The sequence below is a fragment of the Gymnoscopelus microlampas genome (genome assembly GCF_963454915.1).
Source record: "Gymnoscopelus microlampas genome assembly, chromosome: 15".
Classification (NCBI taxonomy): Eukaryota; Metazoa; Chordata; class Actinopteri; order Myctophiformes; family Myctophidae; genus Gymnoscopelus; species Gymnoscopelus microlampas.
Genome location: NC_139952.1, coordinates 16,512,402 through 16,532,282, shown reverse-complemented (window position 1 = coordinate 16,532,282; position 19,881 = coordinate 16,512,402). Strand labels below are relative to the sequence as shown.

The following is a 19,881-nucleotide window of genomic DNA, read 5'->3' as shown; positions in this document are numbered from 1 at the left end:
GAAAGTTATTTATTGACATGTCGTATTCCGCAATTACCAAACATAACAGAGCACTGGAACGACAGGGAAGACGTGAGAGTAGTTGATGACATAATTTAGAAAGGAAGCAAAAAAAAAAAAAAAAAAGTCATCCCAAAAGCTCTTGAGAAAAGATGTTGAAGATGATTTATGAAGCATATTGAGGGATTGAAACATGGAAGAGACCATGTGAGGTTATGTTCTGGAATGATTTTCACAGCCATAGTCAGTATTGCATGATATTATAAATACATGGACTCAATGCATGGACTGTTTCACTATTATAAACATTTAATATTTGAGTACATACAGTATATAGATGCATATGTACTCAAATGTTCAATATTAATTGGGAATTGCATTAAATTATTTTGCCTCAAAATCTATATTGCTGCCTTTTATCTTTTAGATTTTTTGGGGGTTGTTTTGTTTTCCATTGAGGACGTTACGGGATGGATTGAGAGGGTCCACGGCCTTATGTTGTGTGGTCTAGCCCCTTCCTACTGTACATCACAGAGGCTTTAACGCCATATATGAGCAGGAGCGCAGCCTGAGATCCTCAGACAGTTCCCTTCTGGTCGTTCCAGAGTCTAGAGTAGACCGAATACAAAAGGAGATCGGGCCTTTTCCACCAGGCCCCATCGTCTTTGTCATGACCTGCCTGATAGGCAGGTCACTTCTTAAAACTGGCTTTGTTCAGTTCAGACTATTGTTATGTTCTGATGTTTGTATTCTCTTGTATTATGCTCTTCAAACTCTTTTTTTTTTATCCTTTTATGCTCTTTTACTATATTTCACACACACTTTTTCCTTTGTTTTTATCTTTGTGTGTGAAGCGCTTTGTACAGTAATGTTTGAACCAGTTCTAAACTTTATAATAACAAAAATAATAATAATTATTATTATCATTATTATTATTGAAACACATAAGCCAAACACATAAGTATACTTATTATACTATACAGGGTTCCCACACATTTCTACCAATACATTTCCAAAACCTTTCCAGAATATTTAACCCAATTTCCAGGCCTATATAAGAATCATTCAGCACAACAACGAGTCTCTTACTCTTATGTGCAATGCTCAGAGACAGGCAGTGTGGCAAAAATAAAGCATAGAACACAATTCCATTCCAAATTTCGTGCCATTTTTTTTGCTACACCACCTATCCAAGGGAATAGCTCACTGGAATACAAGACTCATTATGGCATCCGTATTACCATTGCCTTGCATTTGCCCCATCTATTACTTTAATGAAGGATGCATGGATGTTTTAGATTACACTTTTGTTGTTAGTTTTCCTATTGTTGTCCTTTTGCGATGGACTGGTTGAGCGTGGGTTGTTGTCTTGCCGTAGTACAAGAAACAGTAGGACTTGGCCGCAGTCTGTTGAGCAGCCTTATGGTGTTTGAGATGTTTTCTTTTTGCTTTTCGCATGGCTGACCAGCGCCGACTCCCCCATGTTCCCAACATCAAATGTTTTGAACTTGCAGCCAGCCCGATTCGGGTCCGCTTCGCGCTTTAGCCAGTCTTTATATTTTTCATTTCTAAGCCACAAATTATTAAAAGCACATTTCCCAGGCATGGAGGTCACTAGTTCAACCGATGTGTCATAACTATGATTTCAATTGCTTACGCTTCATCACCGCCAATACACGTGTTGCTCTCAATAGTTAGGTTGCACCACCGCACAGGTTGGTGTCACGTGACAAAGGAAGAGATCTACACGCTAACTACGCATCACGCTGCAACGCGTTGTGAGCTTGTAGATGTGTTCTTTTTGTCACGTCCGGTATACTGTAGATTAGGCTGCAATCAATCCCGCAGCCCGTTCGGAGAAAAACTACTTATGTTACATATTTTGTGTAATGTTAATTATACATGTTTTGGAAAATGATTTTTTTAATGAACAAAATCAATAGCCAAAAACAATGCATAGCCAAATATATTTTTTAGGACCCATGATAAATTCCAAACCTTTTCCAGGAATGGAAAAGTTTTTTTCTAATTTCTAAAGTATTTCCAGGAATTTCACGACCGCGGGGACCCTGACTACAGTGGTACGATGTTGTCGTGCAGCGAAAATATATATAATACAGAACATTTCAGCTTGCATAACATTGTTCATAGTCCTCGTGTAAAATGACCAGCGTTGCCAGATTCTGTGAGAGAAACAAGCAACCAGGTCTAGGAAAACCAGCCCCAAAAGAAGCGACGATGGGCCATGACATGAGCACTTTAACATATACATCAGCTATTTGAAAATAGCCGATCTACAAGCTCACAACGCGTCGCGACGCGACGCGTTGTGAGCTTGTAGACCGGCTATTTTCAAATAAAAATATTGCGGGGGAAATTATATAATAAGCAGATATGGCAACCCGGAAAATGACATGCCTAAAAATAGCGACGCCGGGGTTGAGAGCGGTTAGTCAACGTCTCCTTATCCCTCAGCGGCTCTCTGGAGATGGTCCCCATCAGAGGGGGAAGAGAGGGTCTTGTTTCTTGCACATGAAAGAGGAGGTCCCCCGGCCTGGACACATATACCAGGAGACACCTGGGTGCACCGTGGCCCTTAACCCTCCCCCCCCCGACCTCAGGGTGTGTGTGTGTGTGTGTGTAAGCTGATAATGCGAGGACCGCGGTGATATCTGCCGCGTCGTGGCCCTTTGTTTTTTAGGGGGGACGGGACCCTGTGGGGGGGGGGGGGTGGAGCGGAGGAGGTCTCTCACCTCAGAGCCATCCCATGCAGCTGAACACACACAGGAATACAGCCTGGGTATAATTAAGGAAGCAGCCCTGACACAATCGCTCTCGCCCCCTGATCCACGAAACCAGACACGAGGCACACACATTAACACACACACACACACACACACACACACACACACACACACACACACACACACACACACACACACACACACACACACACACACACACACACACACACACACACACACACACACCATGTTCAGCCATTAATCTTGTGGCAAAGCGCTGGGGTGAGGTACACACATTTAGGCAAACGGATATATTACACCCTCAACCATGATGACTGTTTTTATCCTATCGCATGCACGCACACACACACACACGCACACACACACCACACATATACTGTTGAAGTACAGAACACCTGTTTCCCCCTCCCTCCCTCCCTCCCCCTCCTAAACTCTTGCCCTCCTCTGCCAGGCTTGCCAAGTGTATTTTCAGCTCCAAGGTATTCACCTTGTGCCCATCGTTCCCTGGGTCCACTGGCCGGCGTCCAGCAGCATGGGTTCGATAGGCCTCTGGCTTTGCTGGCCGATAGTTTGAGCCTCACTCTCTGTTTCAAAGAAAACAAGCTAACCTCTGTGAAACACCCTTCAAAGAGCTTGCCTAGAAGCAGTGGTGGAAAAAGTAATAAAGTGTTTTACTTTTTTAAGTAAAAGCATCAATATTGCAATGTAGAAGTACTCTGTTACAAGTAAAAGTCCGGAATTAAAAATTGACCTGAGTAAAAGTACACAAGTATTGGTATCAAAATGTACGTAAAGTACCAAAAGTAAAAGTACTAAAATGTTTGAAAATAGCAGATCTACAAGCTCACAACGCGTCGCGATGCGACGCGTTGTGAGCTTGTAGAACGGCTATTTTCAAATAGCCTAGGTATAAGATAGGGCTAAAGTGGTGAATGTATGTTTTATAATGTAATAATGTACATCTGCAAAGTAACTAGTAACTCAAGTTTTCAAATAATTGTAGTTGAGTAATAGTGCAACATTTGCCTCTGAGATGTAGTGGAGTAGAAGTAAAAGTTCTGAAAATGTGGAAATACTCTAGTAAAGTAAAAGTACTTCCAAATTGTACTTCAGTACAGTACTTGAGTAAATGTACTTAGTTACTTTACACCACTGCTCTGCTTCAAAGAAAACAAGCTAAACTCTGTAAAACACCCTTCAAAGAGCTTGCCTAGAGGTGATGAAAAGAGGGCTATTTTCAACATTGCGGTGCAGCTCTTGGCTGTAAAAAAAGAAAGAAGAAGATGTGGTTGCCCACCTTTTTGGTCTCCTGTGGGTTGAGGTGTATCGTGTAGACGCCGTTTTTGTGGAAGCCAGCTTGGTAGAGGTCAGCGCAGTCTCGGAACTTCTTCTCTTCGTCCACCCTCTTTGTGCTGTTCGGCACCGCTGTGGGAACATGTGGGGGGAAGGTTTATTCTTTACCAAATGTCATATTTAATCAATAGAACAGGTATCTGAATTATGATCTAAACTCACTCGTTAGCAGTGGTGTAAAGTAAGTACATTTACTCAAGTACTATACTTAAGTACAATTTTGAGGTACTTTTACTTTACTGGAGTATTTTACTCCACTACATCTCAGAGGCAAATATTGTACTTTTACTCCACTACAATTATTTGAAAACTTTAGTTACTTGTTATTTTGCAGACATACATTATTACATTATAAAACATACATTAACCACTTTAGTGGGTAATGTATGTTTTTTTTGTAGATCGGCTATTTTCAAATAGCCGATCTACAAGCTCACAACGCGTCGCATCGCGACGCGTTGTGACCTTGTAGATCGGCTATTTTCAAACATTTCAAACACTATGACAGGTATAGGTCATAGGGAACATCTTTGAGCGTTTTATATTACTTTTTATTACATTATCTGAATCATATTGTGGAAAAACCCGAGATATCAAGTTTTCCCAGCCATGTTGTTATAGCAAATAACAACATGGCTAGGAAAGCTAGCATCTCTCGGTCAATCCTAATATTGCTGGACCAGAACCAACTGCGCTATGAATAGTTGTAATGCAGTACAGATACACTGTAGGTGTGACTGTGAGGATTGTAAAGGTCAGCACTAAATGTGCTGTCTCAAGTATTGTCAAGAGAACTAAGGCAATGATTGATAGATAGATAGATAGATAGATAGATAGATAGATAGATAGATAGATAGATAGATAGATAGATAGATAGATAGATACAGATGTGCCACTTCAAAACTTCACACGTTACTGTTCTTTCCCTGAAAGTGCCCTGAAAATGCATTTTTCCTCCCTTTTCTGCCCTTAAAAATGCACTGTTTTGCCCCTGAAAAGAAGTTGTCACTACACACCCCCGTTTTTCCCTTCAACAGACATCCATATACATGAGAACAAAAGAATGTGTGTTGAAGAAGGTGTCAGACTCATTATGAGGTGAAAGGTGATTTGAAGAGGTCCTTGACCAGTTGCTCAAATTAATTAGCATCATAAAAGCAGTGATCATCAAAATAATTCAGCATTTTAAATGCCCTTCTTTGTCCCTCTTATTGCCCTGGGAATCCCCTGAAAATTTACTGTCTTGCCGATGGCAGGACATTTGAAGTTTTGAAATGGCACATCTGTAGATCGATCGATAGATAGATAGATCGATAGATAGAGAAAAACATTATCAACGACAGTGGCGACTATTCCTTTTCCCCATCTACAGTATTCATGCTGTCACTCACATTATGATTGCTGTTTTGTGGGTATATTTAGGAGCACACTTGCTGAGAGACTGTCAGAATCTGGGCATGAATGCCACAGTATAAAGTGTTAGAAGGATCAGAATGGTGTACACATGTTAGTGATAGAATAGACGGCACTATCATTCTCCAGTGTTCTATCTCAACCAGATGTGTGGTGAGATAAACAAGTTGTGTGGTATGCAAATACAAGCATAGAAATTGAATAAAATTAATCACAAAGTTGGACATTTTTACAACGATGATAGCCTCCTTGGATTCATGGAAATCATTGTCTGCTATGTTACATGAAATCATAACCTTTTTTTGTACAGGTATACATTTCTATTTCATTCTCACATAATGTCTCCCAACACATTTTTTTTCCCCCCCCATAGCATCAAACCACTAACAAGTGAGTTTAGATCAGTGGTGGAAAAAGTACTCAAATGTTTTACTTAAGTAAAAGTATCAATACTGCAATGTAGAAGTACTCTGAGACTACTGTTACAAGTAAAAGTCCGGAATTCAAAATGTACTTGAGTAAAAGTACAAAAGTACTGGTATCAAAAGGTACTTAAAGTACCACAAGTAAAAGTACTAGAATGTTTGAAAATAGACGATCTACAGTATTGTAAGTCGCTTTGGATAAAAGCGTCTCCCGTTTCACCCGGGGAACTTGACTTCTTCGAGCCCTGCTCAGCATCATACAGTAAATAAACATGCCAAATCAAAATTGTGTAATACTGGCTACAACACATTCCATACGTATTTAATAAGGAAAGTTAAAATCAACACCACTTATTGCCTCTGTTTCACTGTTGTAATAGAGCAGTGAAAGTTTTGATTTCGAAGCCCTATATAAACTGTATTTTATCGTATGGTGAATAGCGAAAATAGTCGATCTGATAGATTGGCTATTTTTGCTATTTGAAATGTTTTAAAATTTTGAATTTATTTTTGTAAAAGTTTTTTTTGGGGGAAAAAAAGAACATACATTGCCTATAATGACATGCCCAAAATAGGAAGCCAGGGTTCATGTGGTTAACTAAAATACCACAGTGATCCATTGGCCTCTGTGGGGGAACCATCGCAATCCTCCGTGGTATTTTTCAGTTCACATGGGAGCAGTGAGGGCCATGACAGTCTGTTTAGCTCCATATCTCAGCTGACTTGGGTCCAGCGCTTGGCTCATTTGGCAAGGGTACTGATTTATGCAAACACCCCAGCCCTTGCTGGTCTTTTCACATGAACCCCCTACTGAATACGAGTCCCCACTGAACCACAAAATATTTGTCTGTAAATAAATATTGGGACATAAATAATATTTGCAGAGCCAGGCGGCAGGCTGTTCGGGCTTCGCCCCCAATCCTATAGCATCCCATCCAGCGCGCTTCCTCCCACGTGAGATCTGAGTGACGATTGTGAAATAATTGTCCATGCTGTTAAAGAGATCGAGTGCCAGAACGTTCGTCCTTTGACACCGATCTCTTTGGCTTCTCTATAATGTGCCCTGCCGTCTCCCAGCTTGAGGTAAATTGCCGTCTGACAGCGGCCGTCCTTTGTTGGGTTAGAGTCTGCGGCGCGAGGGGGCTGCTCTCTCAACCTGTCACAGCATGGGATTCTTGTCGCTGACACTCAATACTTCGTCAAAATGGCCGACGGTAATACGTCCAATTGGGGGCGGCCTAGATACTTCTGCCACAGAGTTCTTAGGTGCACAAGGTGGGGGGGGGGGGGGGGGGGATCAAAGCGGTGTCTAAGGATCGCTGACACATTTCACTTTTCACTGACATCTTCCTTGAGTCAACATTCCCGACAGTAAAAACAATGATGGTGGAAACTGAGATGAGCCCCTCGTTTAAGAGGCGCGCGAGAGAGAGAGAGAGAGAGAGAGAGAGAGAGAGAGAGAGAGAGAGAGAGAGAGAGAGAGAGAGAGAGAGAGAAATCGGAAGGAATTTCCATCGATATAACAAGGGCTTCGTAGGTAAATACAAACCACTTGTTATAACAGGAACTTGAAATTTAGAGCTTGTAGTATTTTGTCCTCAGCCCCTTGCTTGGTTTCAAAATATTGCCGCCATAATTATCCACAGATGGAAATGGACACAGCTGCCTCTTTGAAAAGGTCCTGTCAAAGTGTCCGGGGCCTTCTCTCTCTCTCTCTCTCTCTCTCTCTCTCTCTCTCTCTCTCTCTTGGAGAGCGAGGGATCATCCAGTTGATGAACTGCTTTACTCCTACTAATAAGTCAGTCACCCTCAGATTTTATCGGGGGGTTATGGGATATCCACAGCGAGGCCTCTTCCCTTCAGCTTCTGCCTCGGTCTTCCTATGTATTCTGCCCTCTGAGACATGGTGGAGATCTGAATTATGATCTAAACCAGTGGTGTACTCAAGTACAATTTTGAGGTATTTTTTACTTTACTGGAGTATTTCCAATTGTCTATACTTTTACTTCTACTCAACTACATCTCAGAGGCAAATATTGTACTTTTACTCCACTACAATTATTTGAAAACTTTAGTTACTAGTTACTTTGCAGATATAAATCATTACATTATAAAACATACATTAACCACTTTAGCCCTATTTTATACCTAGGCTATTTGAAAACAGCAGATCTACAAGCTCACAACGCGTTGCATCGCGACGCGTTGTGAGCTTGTACAGTAAGTGCATTCAACATAGGTAGGGAACAAAACTACTAATCACCAAAAGTCTTAAGTGCATTTCCTGCAAAAACAAGCAACCAAGAGTATACCTACTGCTAAGGTAAAAGTGCAATATATCAGCTACCTATTTTCTTAAACAGATGAGACAAAATAGCCAAATCAAATGAGCAAGAGCTAAAACAAATAAGTGTATCGACTAAACAAGATCCAATAAAACAATACAACAATAAAACAAGAGTTCGTACAACTAGTTAACAACAAGTAGGCCAGGCAAAGAGGAAGGGTAGTGTTTCCTGAAGAGGTGGGTTTTCAGCCTGAGGCGAAAGATGGTCAGTGACTCTGCTGACTATAGCGAGAAGTTCCTCGAGTTGGCTGGCTATACCAGAATGCAGAAACATGCTGTAAACCGTCGGGTGTGTGAAGCCATTCTGCCAGGCACTGATGCATTAAAAATGTGCCGTGCGTCAAACGACTGTGTTTCATAAAGTGCTTTTTAATAGGGGCAGCCTGACGACTTTCCATACAGTACTGTAGGCTACAATACGTAAAGCAAAAACTCTAATTTGCGCTTTACGTATTCTCTGCCACGAATTGAGCATGTGCTCTGGGCTAAATCGCAGGAATTAAAATCGCGCCACCTTCCCACTCTGGGATATCCCGGCTGTAAAAATGATTGATGCCGTTCATTAAGAGGGATAATACAACACTGTAAAAAAAAGAAAATCATATTTGGAAGCCAGACATTTTTGAGACGTGTTCCAAAGCTGAGGTCAATCACCCTTAATAAGAGTGCGTGGCTCATTGCACGCTAATGATTACAACAACCCAAACATGTGCCCCATGGCGGCATCGGGCCACATCAAAGATGACTCACCGTGACCTGAGTTTGTGCTGCGGCCTCGCGGCAAAAGTCACAGCAAACCCTAACGGGAAGAATTAGACATCCCTAAACCAACGTTAAAATGGCAAAAAGGCTTCTAGAGATTCAGCATTTAACCACCTCTGCCCTCCGAGTATTATCTCCACCCCGAAAGAAAACTGTCAGCCGTGATTTGAGTCAAGGCTTTTAACCCATTAAGACCGGGGACGCATCTGCGTCTCATTTTAAGATTTTTTTGGGCTATTCAAAAATAGCAGATCTACAAGCTCGTAGCGCGGCACCGAGTGCCGCGCTACGAGCTTGTAGATCTGCTATTTTTGAAAAAATCTTGAAAAAAAAATGTTTTAGATTTTTTTCAAATTTTTTCAAAATGTTTCAAAATTTCAAAACTTTCAAAAAACCTCAGGTCTTAATGGGTTAAAAAAGTAAACTTCCGGGGCTCAGTTTTGAAAACAGCGCCTAACACAAGCAGAGACGCCACTCTGTGGCATGCTACGCTAACCCTTTCCTCTAATGAAAACAACAATCCCTCCCACCCCCCATGCACCCCCCCCCCCCCCCAGTAAACAAACTAACTGAGCTCCATGTGCCCCTCTCTCCATTTGAAATGCTTCTGGGAAACGCTTCGTTGTCTGTGTCATCATGTATGTGTGTGTATGTATGTGCGTGTGTGTGTGTGTGTGTGTGTGTGTGGGGGGGTTGTCAGTGCGTCATATGATCAGTCAGACTCATCTAACCCCCCCTCACCACCTCTGGACACGCTGTCCCCCAGGACCTATTACAGTTTGACTTATTCAGCCCGGGGTTGAGGAGAGGTGTCACCTCTTGACCCCTGCGCCTGGCTCAGCCTTCAGCACTGCCACCGAGGGAGGGGGGGGGGGGGGGGGGGGGGGGGGAGACCACCGCCTGACCGGACCACCAACCACAGACCGAGCGGCAGCCATGTTCCATTTCGTCATTCGCCTCTCGTTATGGCGGCCACCAATCAAGGCCCGGGAGCAGTGGTGGAAAGTAACTAAGTACATTTATTTTGAGGTATTTGTACTTTACTTGAGTATTTCCAATTTCCAATACTTTTACTTCTACTCCACTACATCTCAGAGGCAAATATTCTACTTTTACTCGACTGCAATTATTTGAAAACTTTAGTTACTAGTTACTTTTCAGATATAAATTATGATATTATAAAACACACATTAACCACTTTAGCCCTATTTTATACATAGGCTATTTGAAAATAGCCGATCTTGGGCTACAAGCTCACAACGCGCATTCACGGGTGGCGATCTACGGGCGGCGATCTACACTGTTGACCCCTACAAACACTTGAGACGACTGGGAGGTAATGGCTGCACTATAAGGTGACAAAATGAAAAGTAGGCTGTGGCTCTAAAAAGCTGTATTTGCGGCGCGACAAATCAAACACGACAGACTACAAATCTGATCACGCGACGTGCCAAATGGTCGTCTAACTAACAGGCGTTTATTTGGATCCCGCCACATGAGATAATATGGAAATAATGGTTATGGGCCCCGCCACACTTAATACGTCTGGCAATAAAACGCATACACAAACACCATTTGAGAGTTTTAGTCTGCTACGCTAAAAAAGAGGCCGCCCGTAATGTTTATGGCACGCATGCATTAAAGCAGAGAAAAGGCACAGCGACATTAATACAAAGCATGTGGTAATCGTGTCCAGCGGTGGTGTCTCGCCAGTGTTGCCAGATTCTGTGAGAGAAACAAGCAACCGGGTCTAGGAAAACCAGCCCAAAAGAAGCGACCATGGGCCACACGTGCACTTTAACACATACATCAGCTATTTGAAAATAGCAGATCTACAAGCTAATCTACAATATACAAGTGAGCTTGTAGATCGGCTATTTTCAAATAAAATCTCGCAGGGGAAATTATAATAAGCAGATCTGGCAACCCTGTGTCTCGTGTATCCGTACATGGCCTCGTTGGGGGGGGGGTCTCGACGCTTCGCAGCAGGACGGTTAAGCCAACAATTCCTCCAATGCTCTTCATGAAAACCGATCCCCAGCACAGACATTCATGTGAAATCTCCTGTGACCAAAGGGATTCAAGGGCAATGTCGGGATCAAGTGAGTTCGGGGTGTTTTGGGTTGGTTTGGGGGCATTCCGATTTTGGGTATGTCATAATTAGGCGAACATTTGCGAAAAATAGGCAAACATTCGGCGAAAATAGCAGATATTCAAGCTCACAAGGTGTTATGAGGTTGTATATTGCCTATTTTCGGTGAAGAGATTTATTTATTTATTTTTGGGCTTTTATGTCTTTACTGACAGGACAGTAGGCTGACAGGGAATGGAGAGAGAGAGAGATGGGGAGTGACATGCAGCAAAGTCCGTCAGGATCGGGACTCGAACCCGCGACGTGCCGTCAGGCTACATTGGCGCCTAGGTGCCTGGACCGCTAACGGCATTGGTCCAGGCCTGGTGAAGAGATTTGATGTAGAGGGGGAAAAAGCAGGGGAGGGGGGGGCAAGTATAGACCCCTAGGGGACCCCCCAGTCAACGAAGTATAGGGTTTAAGTGGTTAAACTGCCAAGACGAGGGTAATGAGTTCAGAGGGGGCAATACCTCGACCAGAGAGAGGGCAAAAGGTAAGTCCCAGGCCTCCAACATGATCATAATGGGGTAGAGCAGACCAATAGGAAAGACAAGCCGATACTACGCAGGGGCAACGGTGGCTGTTTGACATTTCAGTGAGGCAACAAAGTGAGACTTGTCGAGACTTTATGGGCTGAGGGTTTGATAAGCCGTTATTGTGAAAAGAGCAGCACGCTGTGTTATGAGAGGGAACAGTGCTCCTCGGAGGAGAGAAAGAAAGCACACTGGGTTACGTTGAGAACCATGTTTCCTATAAAAAATACAAGAACGAGCCTGCTGGCTTCGCGCTGACGCACGCGTTTAGGAGCCAGAGCATCTCCATGTCTCAGTAGGGGTTCGTTCATAGACGTGGCATCAGGGCCTGTGACAATAATATGGATCAAATTCGCCGAATCTTGAAGGAATAATTCTTCATTTGTACATTCAAGTTCTGGTCTTTGTTAAAATAATTTGAAAAATAATAATATTGAAATAAACACATTCAAATTCCGCTCTGCGAAACAATGGGGGAATATTTTTGGGATTACAACGCTTTGACTTTAGACTGTCTACACTAGTGTTCTGGCCAGCCTGCAGTATCGCCTTGGAGCAGAGGTTGAAACTTGAAACTTTAAAAAAAATGAAAATTTAGAATGTTTTACCCCAAAATGTATTATTTTGTTAACCCATTAAAACCAGTAAAGCATGGCCTGGGCCGTCGTAGCATGACGGTCCAGGCACCCTCATTTACCCTAGGCGGCAATGCCAGCCAGACAGACAGCGCGTCGCAGGTTCGACTCCCGTTCCCGACAACCTTTGCTGCGTGTCACCTCCCTATCCCTCTCTAAATAAAGGCATAAAAAGCCCCCAAAAAATCTTTAAAAAAACAGGATTTCGAAGGCATTTGACGAATCGGCAAAGGACAACTTTGTTTTTTTACAACCAAGGTTTATATTTTAGCTTGTAATTAAAGTAAATAAAAGTTGAGTGTTATTTTTTTTTTCTATAGTTTTAGCAATTTTCGCGATATTTTTTACAGTGGGCGGGGGCATTCTGTCCGGTGGCTAAATATGCCTTTTTTACACAATAAATAAGTTCCTGTGGTCTTTGATGGCCAGATGTGAGTTACTGGGGGCTAGAAGAGCTACTGTAAATAATAATAAAGAAAACACCGGGTTATTGTGTAAAAAAATACATATTTAGCCACCGGACAGAATGCCCCCGCCCACTGTAAAAAATATCGCAAAAATTGCTAAAACTATAGAAAGCAGTAAATAAATAAAAAAGAACACTCATCTTTTATTTACTTGAATTACAATCTAAAACATAAACCTTGGTTGTAAAAAAACAAAGTTGTCCTTTAATGGTTTTTTCTAAATAATCAATTAAATCGTTTAGTTGGATAAACGGCCCCACGCCCAACGTGAACCAACCTCCGTCTTTGGAGCAGAGGTTGAGCAGGTTGTGCACCGTGTCCATCATCTCCTGCTGCTGCCGCTGCAGGGCCGTGCTGTTGCCCGTGGCGCGGTTCAGCTGGGTCTCCAGCTCGCGGATCACCCCGCTCTGCCGGCCCACCAGGGTCTGGAGGCTCCCCTTCTCCTCCCTCAGGGTCACCAGCTCCTCCCGGTGACGCATCTCCATCTCCAGCATCTTCTGCTCCAGGAGACTGAGGGTGGAGAGAGAGGAAAGAGAGGACAAACAATGAAGCAAACGAAAGCGATTACTATGTCGGTTAGGGACGAATGGTGAAACTGTGCTTGAGAAATAAGTACACAGTAAAATTTTCAGAATTAATTTAACTCCTGAGAGTGTACAAACGTAACCAAAGGGTCCATTTGGTTACGTTTTTGTTGACTCTCTGAGTTACAAATGGATAACTGAACACAGAGGAGTTTACTGGCAGACCTGACTTGTTTTCATATCCATTTGAAATTTCATGGAGGACTGATATTAGTGATGAATATGTGATTATTTAACTTGACATGTTTTTATTGCCCTGCTGCCTGTGAGACATATAAGGAAACAGATGAAATACTGTAGATGAAATCTACATAATCTATCACCTTTTTACATATTACTGTCCAACTATGGGTCTGTGACGGTTACTGTAGTGATTCAAAGTGTAGCGATGGCCTTCATTCACATGTAGAAATTGTTTCTTTGCCAGTAAACGACATGGGAACAAAAACATGGGAACCTAAAGTCTATAGACGTGCAAACGTTTATGTCAGCGAGCTTGGGTTGCCATGGGCAACGCGTGCAAAATAAACACACTTGATCATATACGTTGCAGATTAGCATGATATAGGGACTGAGTCCTGACAGTATCCATGCTTCGCCATCGTCCAATCCAGTGACTGATAGACCATACAGTCTGACACCAAACTCATTAACTAATGCAAATCATCTCTGCTTTCATTGGATTGGTAAAGGAAAATGGACGAGGCAACGCGTTAACCACTTGAACCAAAAATAGCCGATCTACGAACCCACAACGCGCCGTGTTGCGACACATTGTGAGCCTGTAGATCGGCTATTTTTGACAAAGAGATTTTGTGTAGAGTCAAAACAAGTGTGCCAAGTATATAGAGTTGCAACGCAGGTCCGTTGTACTGGGTTTAACTGGTTAAAATACATAACACGAATTCCTTTGTAATTGCTCAAGCTCAGGAAAATGTCCTTTAGCAATCTGTTTCCATAAGCCTGGGGAGTAACTCAACAACTGGATTCACCAGAGATTTCTTTGTCAAATAGCAGTGATTGCGAGGAATCTGTACGGCCGTGTTGATCTGCAGAGGGCAATTGGGACCGCTCTCTTTCAAACACAGCATCATCCCTTTGGTCCAATCATTTTAAAAGCATAACATTAGGTGGAGACATTAGACTCTATCCAAAACCCACATTATAATCATCTGTTTTGCAACAACCCAACATGGAAAACAGTGTTTCATGATGTGCACGGGACTGTTAATGAAATACACGATGACCCTTGTACTTGTGTGTGCACACAGCATAACGATTCACTGGAGAGTGGCCGAAATATTGTATTTGGATATCAATGAGCTAGCAGGTGTTTTTGTTTATCTATTCCTGCAAAATCATGAGTGAGAGAGTGTTTCAAAAACACTGATGTGATAAGAACGTTATTGATACCCGTGAGGAAATTCAGGCATCGTAGCCAACAGCAGTAAGCATCAATCACAGGATAGGTACAGGTAAGATTAGAGAGATAAGAATAAACATAAAATAGTGTCAAATCCATCAGTTACTTAGATCTGACCCTAACTATGTTGATTAACGGTATTAAGCTGAGTATTAGATTATTGTCAGGTTGATCAGCGTTTTGACATTTCCTAAATGGAATACTGATGATGTCATGAATCGACTCGGAGCCAGAACCCTAGGAGGAATAGCTTCCACTCTGACACGATTCAGTGACCCACGGAAGGTGGATGTGAGAGAGTCAGATCCCAATACCAAAATGTTTGCCTCCTTGACTCCTCATTCCTGCAGGAATGGTGGTGTTACAGTGAAATTGGTGACCCGCTGAAATATCTGACCATCTTGTGGACATCACATAACACACACTACGCGTTATGTGATTTTTTCAAAAAACTGTTAGGATTTAGAAGACATTTGTAGAATCGGAACCTCAGGCCTTAATGGGTTAATTTACATCCCGTCTTGTGTGTCCAAAACGTCATGCTTGGAACAGGAATCAAAGCACAGTGTCGCCAACACAGACCGCGTCGAAGGAGTAGACCACGGAGCGTCACGCTGTGGCAGCACCACAACAGCTGTTCCAGCACCACAACAGCTGTTCCAGCACCACAACAGCTGTTCCAGCAAAGTCATGATGAGCTGGTGAGCTGCTACCTACTGTAATCTCTGTATCTGCGAATGTCAAAGCTGTACAGAGTAGGCGAAGGAGCCAATACTCAGTTTATATTTATGAATATTCTTTCATTCCTCCAGGGTTAGGTTTAGTTTATGTACAGCCCTTTGGGACATATTTTGTGAATTATTGACTTATTTATTGCCCATTTTGTATTGTGTGGTGTGTGTGTGTTCATAAATGGCTGTGTGAAAGCCCCGGCAGGTCATGTTCTGCCAACTATTGGACATGGCAGCCATAAACCTTGGCAGCTTGCGGAAACTTATTTTGCATCTTGTATTCATTATTAGAAGGTTTAGTGTTTACATTTCATTTATTTGTAAAGGCAAGGTGCATCTTTGTTTTGAAACGCATCTGGGGTGGACATTCTGTTCTGCAAGTGTTTATTAAACTTCAGCCCAAGAGTGACTCCCCCGAACTGGTTGGAATAACGTGTTCCTTCCACACGTTACGTCCTACCGGGGAATCTCCCCCCTGTCAGGAGATAAGAAGGTAAGTTGGCTCTCATGCATTGAAGGAGGCATGAGCTCGGCTCTGGGCTCCCTAGGCTGGAGGGGGGAGTGTAGCGCCCAGGATCACTTAGATAATTGGCAACGGGTGAAAAAGGGTTACAAAATCGTGGGATATTTTTTTTAATAAAAACACACATGTAAAGCGAGTATTTAGAAAAGCGGCATATCAATTCCAGGTATTATTATTATTTAAAAAAAATATTTTAACAGAATGCTACAATACGAGTTGTAGTAAATCAGATTACATCGTGATTCCATAACGCTGGAAGACCCTGGACTGGAGAATAAGACCATACAGAATATTATTAAAACCGGCTTATGGATTGGCGTACAACATTAGAGAAACATAAAATAAAATAGACTTAAGACTTAAGACTCTGTCAATATACATATACAATAAACAATATGAACATGCACATAATATATTATCAATCCATCTATAAATGTGCCTATCATGCACAGTATGTAATGTATCTATTACCAGTGAATATATGCATAAATGTACATTGATTGCTAATGAAGATACTGTATGAATGGATATTTGTACAGTACAGATTATCAGCAGTATACTGTATATACTGACTGACAGACTGATATATGTACAGTGTGAGTCAACAGTGGGTATCTGGATAATATGTACCGGTTAGTTTAGTCGATCAAGACTTTGATCAAATCAAATAAATGAGTATACAGTATGTGTACGGTCTATCAACACTTACTATACAGTAGGTCTGGAGTGCATTACATTTCCCTGTCCATTTCATTGATATTTCCTGCAGTGTGGTGGTAGCCTGATATTTATTTTGTTTGTTTGTTTCTTTAACATGTGAATCCTTACTCTAAACCGCTCTAAAAGAGCACTTACAGGTGGCTGCAATTCGGAACTGGCCCCTGTAAAAAGTCAAAGCCTACCCCCCCCCCCCCCCCCCTTATTTTCCATTTCTACCCGTTTATATGATGTTTACTGTACATATATATATTTTTCGATTTCTACCCGTTTATATGCTGTTTTTGCATAGTAGTGTATATGTGTCTGTCATTAAATGTTTCGGTGAATTGCTTTCTTGGGTTTCAAATCCTCTTAACAGACCTTGTATTGAACTGTACTTCCCTGTGTTTGACTTGGCAAACTGTTGATCATTTGATTCAATCAATCAAATCAATCAATCAATCAATCAATCAATCAATGTTTACCCGTTCTTATCATGGAGCTTGCTGATCTCATTGGTCTGGACCATCAGTTCTTTCTCCAGCTTGTTCGTGGACAGGGAGTTCTCCAGCAGCTGGATCTCAAGTCTCGATGTTTGATTCAGAACCTGTCCCAGAAAAGACACAGAACCATTGTTAACGTCCCACCTTTTACGATATGTTTACTGAGTGACTGCTGCCCTTCAGCTCTGTCCCTGAGATAAGGTGGTGTGACTTGCTCTAAGAGAGCAACAAGAAATGGTCTTTAACTAGCTAATTAACTAGAGACATAATAATTAACAATTATTTTGTACTATGTAACATTAAAGAAGAAAGTATACGCCTTTTATCAATATAATAGTATAACTTTTTGATATATTACGTTATATTAAAAAGATGTAACTTTCCTCTTCTACCCCGGATTTGAACCCGGTTTCCTGCGCAAGTCCTGACATTTTTACCTTTGAGGCTGAGCTAATAGAGCTGCTTGTTCAAGGGATACATTTTATCTTGACCATCAGGTCAAAAGTCGTGTCAGATCCTGTGTCTAGGTGAGACATGACTTTTGACACGATGTAGAGTAAATGTCTCAATGGAAGAGCAGGGAGACAAAATACAATAGAATACAATAGATACCATACAGATCGGACAAAATTACATTTTATTCATTAAAAAAAAGGTTGCATAGTGCCGCTTAAACAGCATAGACAAAAAAGCCTTCTCTCTACTGGATATATCTATACTGTAAGCTGTGGTTATTCTCACACATTTGATTCAAAAGCTGTCCCAAGACAGGAATATAGCCATAGGGGTTTTCTGACAGGCTTCCTGTGTGCACGAAGGTGCAACAGTGAAACCCTGCACAGGTCAGGCGTGCATATAAATCATCAGCTTCATCCTCAGAAAAATAAAGAGCTCATTTCAGATAGAGCGTCTGCCCGACACATGGTAACACTCAGATGATATTCAGCTGTGTTTGGAAAAGGAATCATTTTAGCTCGGTAAACATGTCTCTTTATTGAGCATCAGCAAAAATGGCCCCCCGCTCGCTTTGCTTCTGTCGCCTAAGTCCTCCCCAGTCGTCCAGAAAAGAAAAGAGGAAAACCACAGCCACATGACATGAAGCGAGGCTAGGTATTTTATATGGCTTCCATATTGTCTTTGGCCAGCTCTCCGTGACATGTTTGAGGCAGCTGAAAGTGGAATAGCAGGCTAAATGGTGCATGGTGGATCTTTGTTTCTGTGTGTGTGTGCGTTAGTGCGTGTGCGTGTGAGAGAGAGAGAGAGAGAGAGAGAGAGAGAGAGAGAGAGAGAGAGAGAGAGAGAGAGAGAGAGAGAGAGAGAGAGAGAGAGAGAGAGAGAGAGAGAGAGAGAGACAGAGAGAGAGAGAGAGACAGAGAGAGAGAGAGACAGAGAGAGAGAGTGCAAGAGATTGAAAGAGTGCCCATAAGGATTAAGTGTGCTTGTTTGTTTGTTTGAGTGAGAGATAGAGATAAAGAGAGAATGTGTGTGCTAGTGTGTGTGTGTGTGTGTGTGTGTGTGTGTGTGTGTGTGTGTGTGTGTGTGTGTGTGTGTGTGTGTGTGTGTGTGTGTGCGTGCGTGTAGGGGTGGGACGATATATCGATATATCGCGATTCTTCCTCCCGCGATAAATAATCGAAATACTGCCGAAAAATATCGATATGTAAAAATATACGTTTTTTTTCCGACTCTGTATTTGTGTAATGATGATTTTGAACTGTTTGGTGCTATTTTATGTGTTTATGAATAGAATGCAAGGACTATCGTGATATATCGTCGCTTAAATTTCATGCAATATATCGTGATATCACAATATCGTGATATTGTTATCGAGGGCCTAATATCGCCACAGATATCGTATCGTGAGATACCCATATCGTCCCACCCCTATGTGTGTGTGTGTGTGTGTGTGTGTGTGTGCGTGCGTGCGTGTGCGTGTGCGCGTGCGTGTGTTACCTGTGTCTCGACGTCGGTCAGCTTGCGCGTCTGCTCGGCGGTCTGGGACAGGAGGTTGGTGCCCATCTCCAGCATGGCCGCCGTGTGGTTGTGGACAGCACTCTGCTGCAGCTGAGCCATCTCTGCCTTCATGCTCTCTTTAATGTAGTTCTCAATCTGTCCGAAAAAAACAACAAAGACAAGTTACAAAACCGCAGCATATAAGAGGCTTGTTTCAGTGGAAAATGCCATATAAACCACTAAAGCCCTGTACACTTTGTTGCACGGTGAATAGCAAAGCGATGCGCTGTGAGCTTGTAGATCTGGTATTTTCATTATTTTTGTGTATAAAACGTTTACATTTTCTGCCAATGCCAAATTTTCTAAATCCTAACAGTTTTTTGAAAAAAAATCAAAAAAATATTTTTTCACGATTTTTCAAAAATATCAGATCTACAAGCTCGTAGCGCGGCACTCGGTGCCGCGCTATGAGCTTGTATATCTGATATTTTTGAATAGCAAAAGAAATCTAAAGTGACACAGATACGTTCCAGGTATTAATGGGATAATAACAAGCCCAAAATATGGATGCCAGGTTGAAAGAGGCAGCAAGTTACTTCAGAGTGAAAAGACTGTTGTGCGTGAAGACTTTTTA

General features: G+C 42.1%; 1 protein-coding gene across 1 annotated transcript in view; it reads right to left on the bottom strand.

Annotated features, from left to right (window-relative positions):
* angpt1 (angiopoietin 1) overlaps window positions 1-19,881 on the bottom strand; it is a 78,171-nt gene that overhangs the window by 30,411 nt on the left and 27,879 nt on the right. Inside the window, exons 2-5 of the mRNA XM_084081250.1 lie at window positions 19,248-19,403; window positions 17,277-17,398; window positions 13,109-13,341; window positions 4,063-4,190 (exon numbers count right to left, since the gene is read on the bottom strand). Coding sequence (XP_083937376.1) covers window positions 4,063-4,190; window positions 13,109-13,341; window positions 17,277-17,398; window positions 19,248-19,403 — 639 coding nt within the window. The remainder of the gene's footprint in view (window positions 1-4,062; window positions 4,191-13,108; window positions 13,342-17,276; window positions 17,399-19,247; window positions 19,404-19,881) is intronic.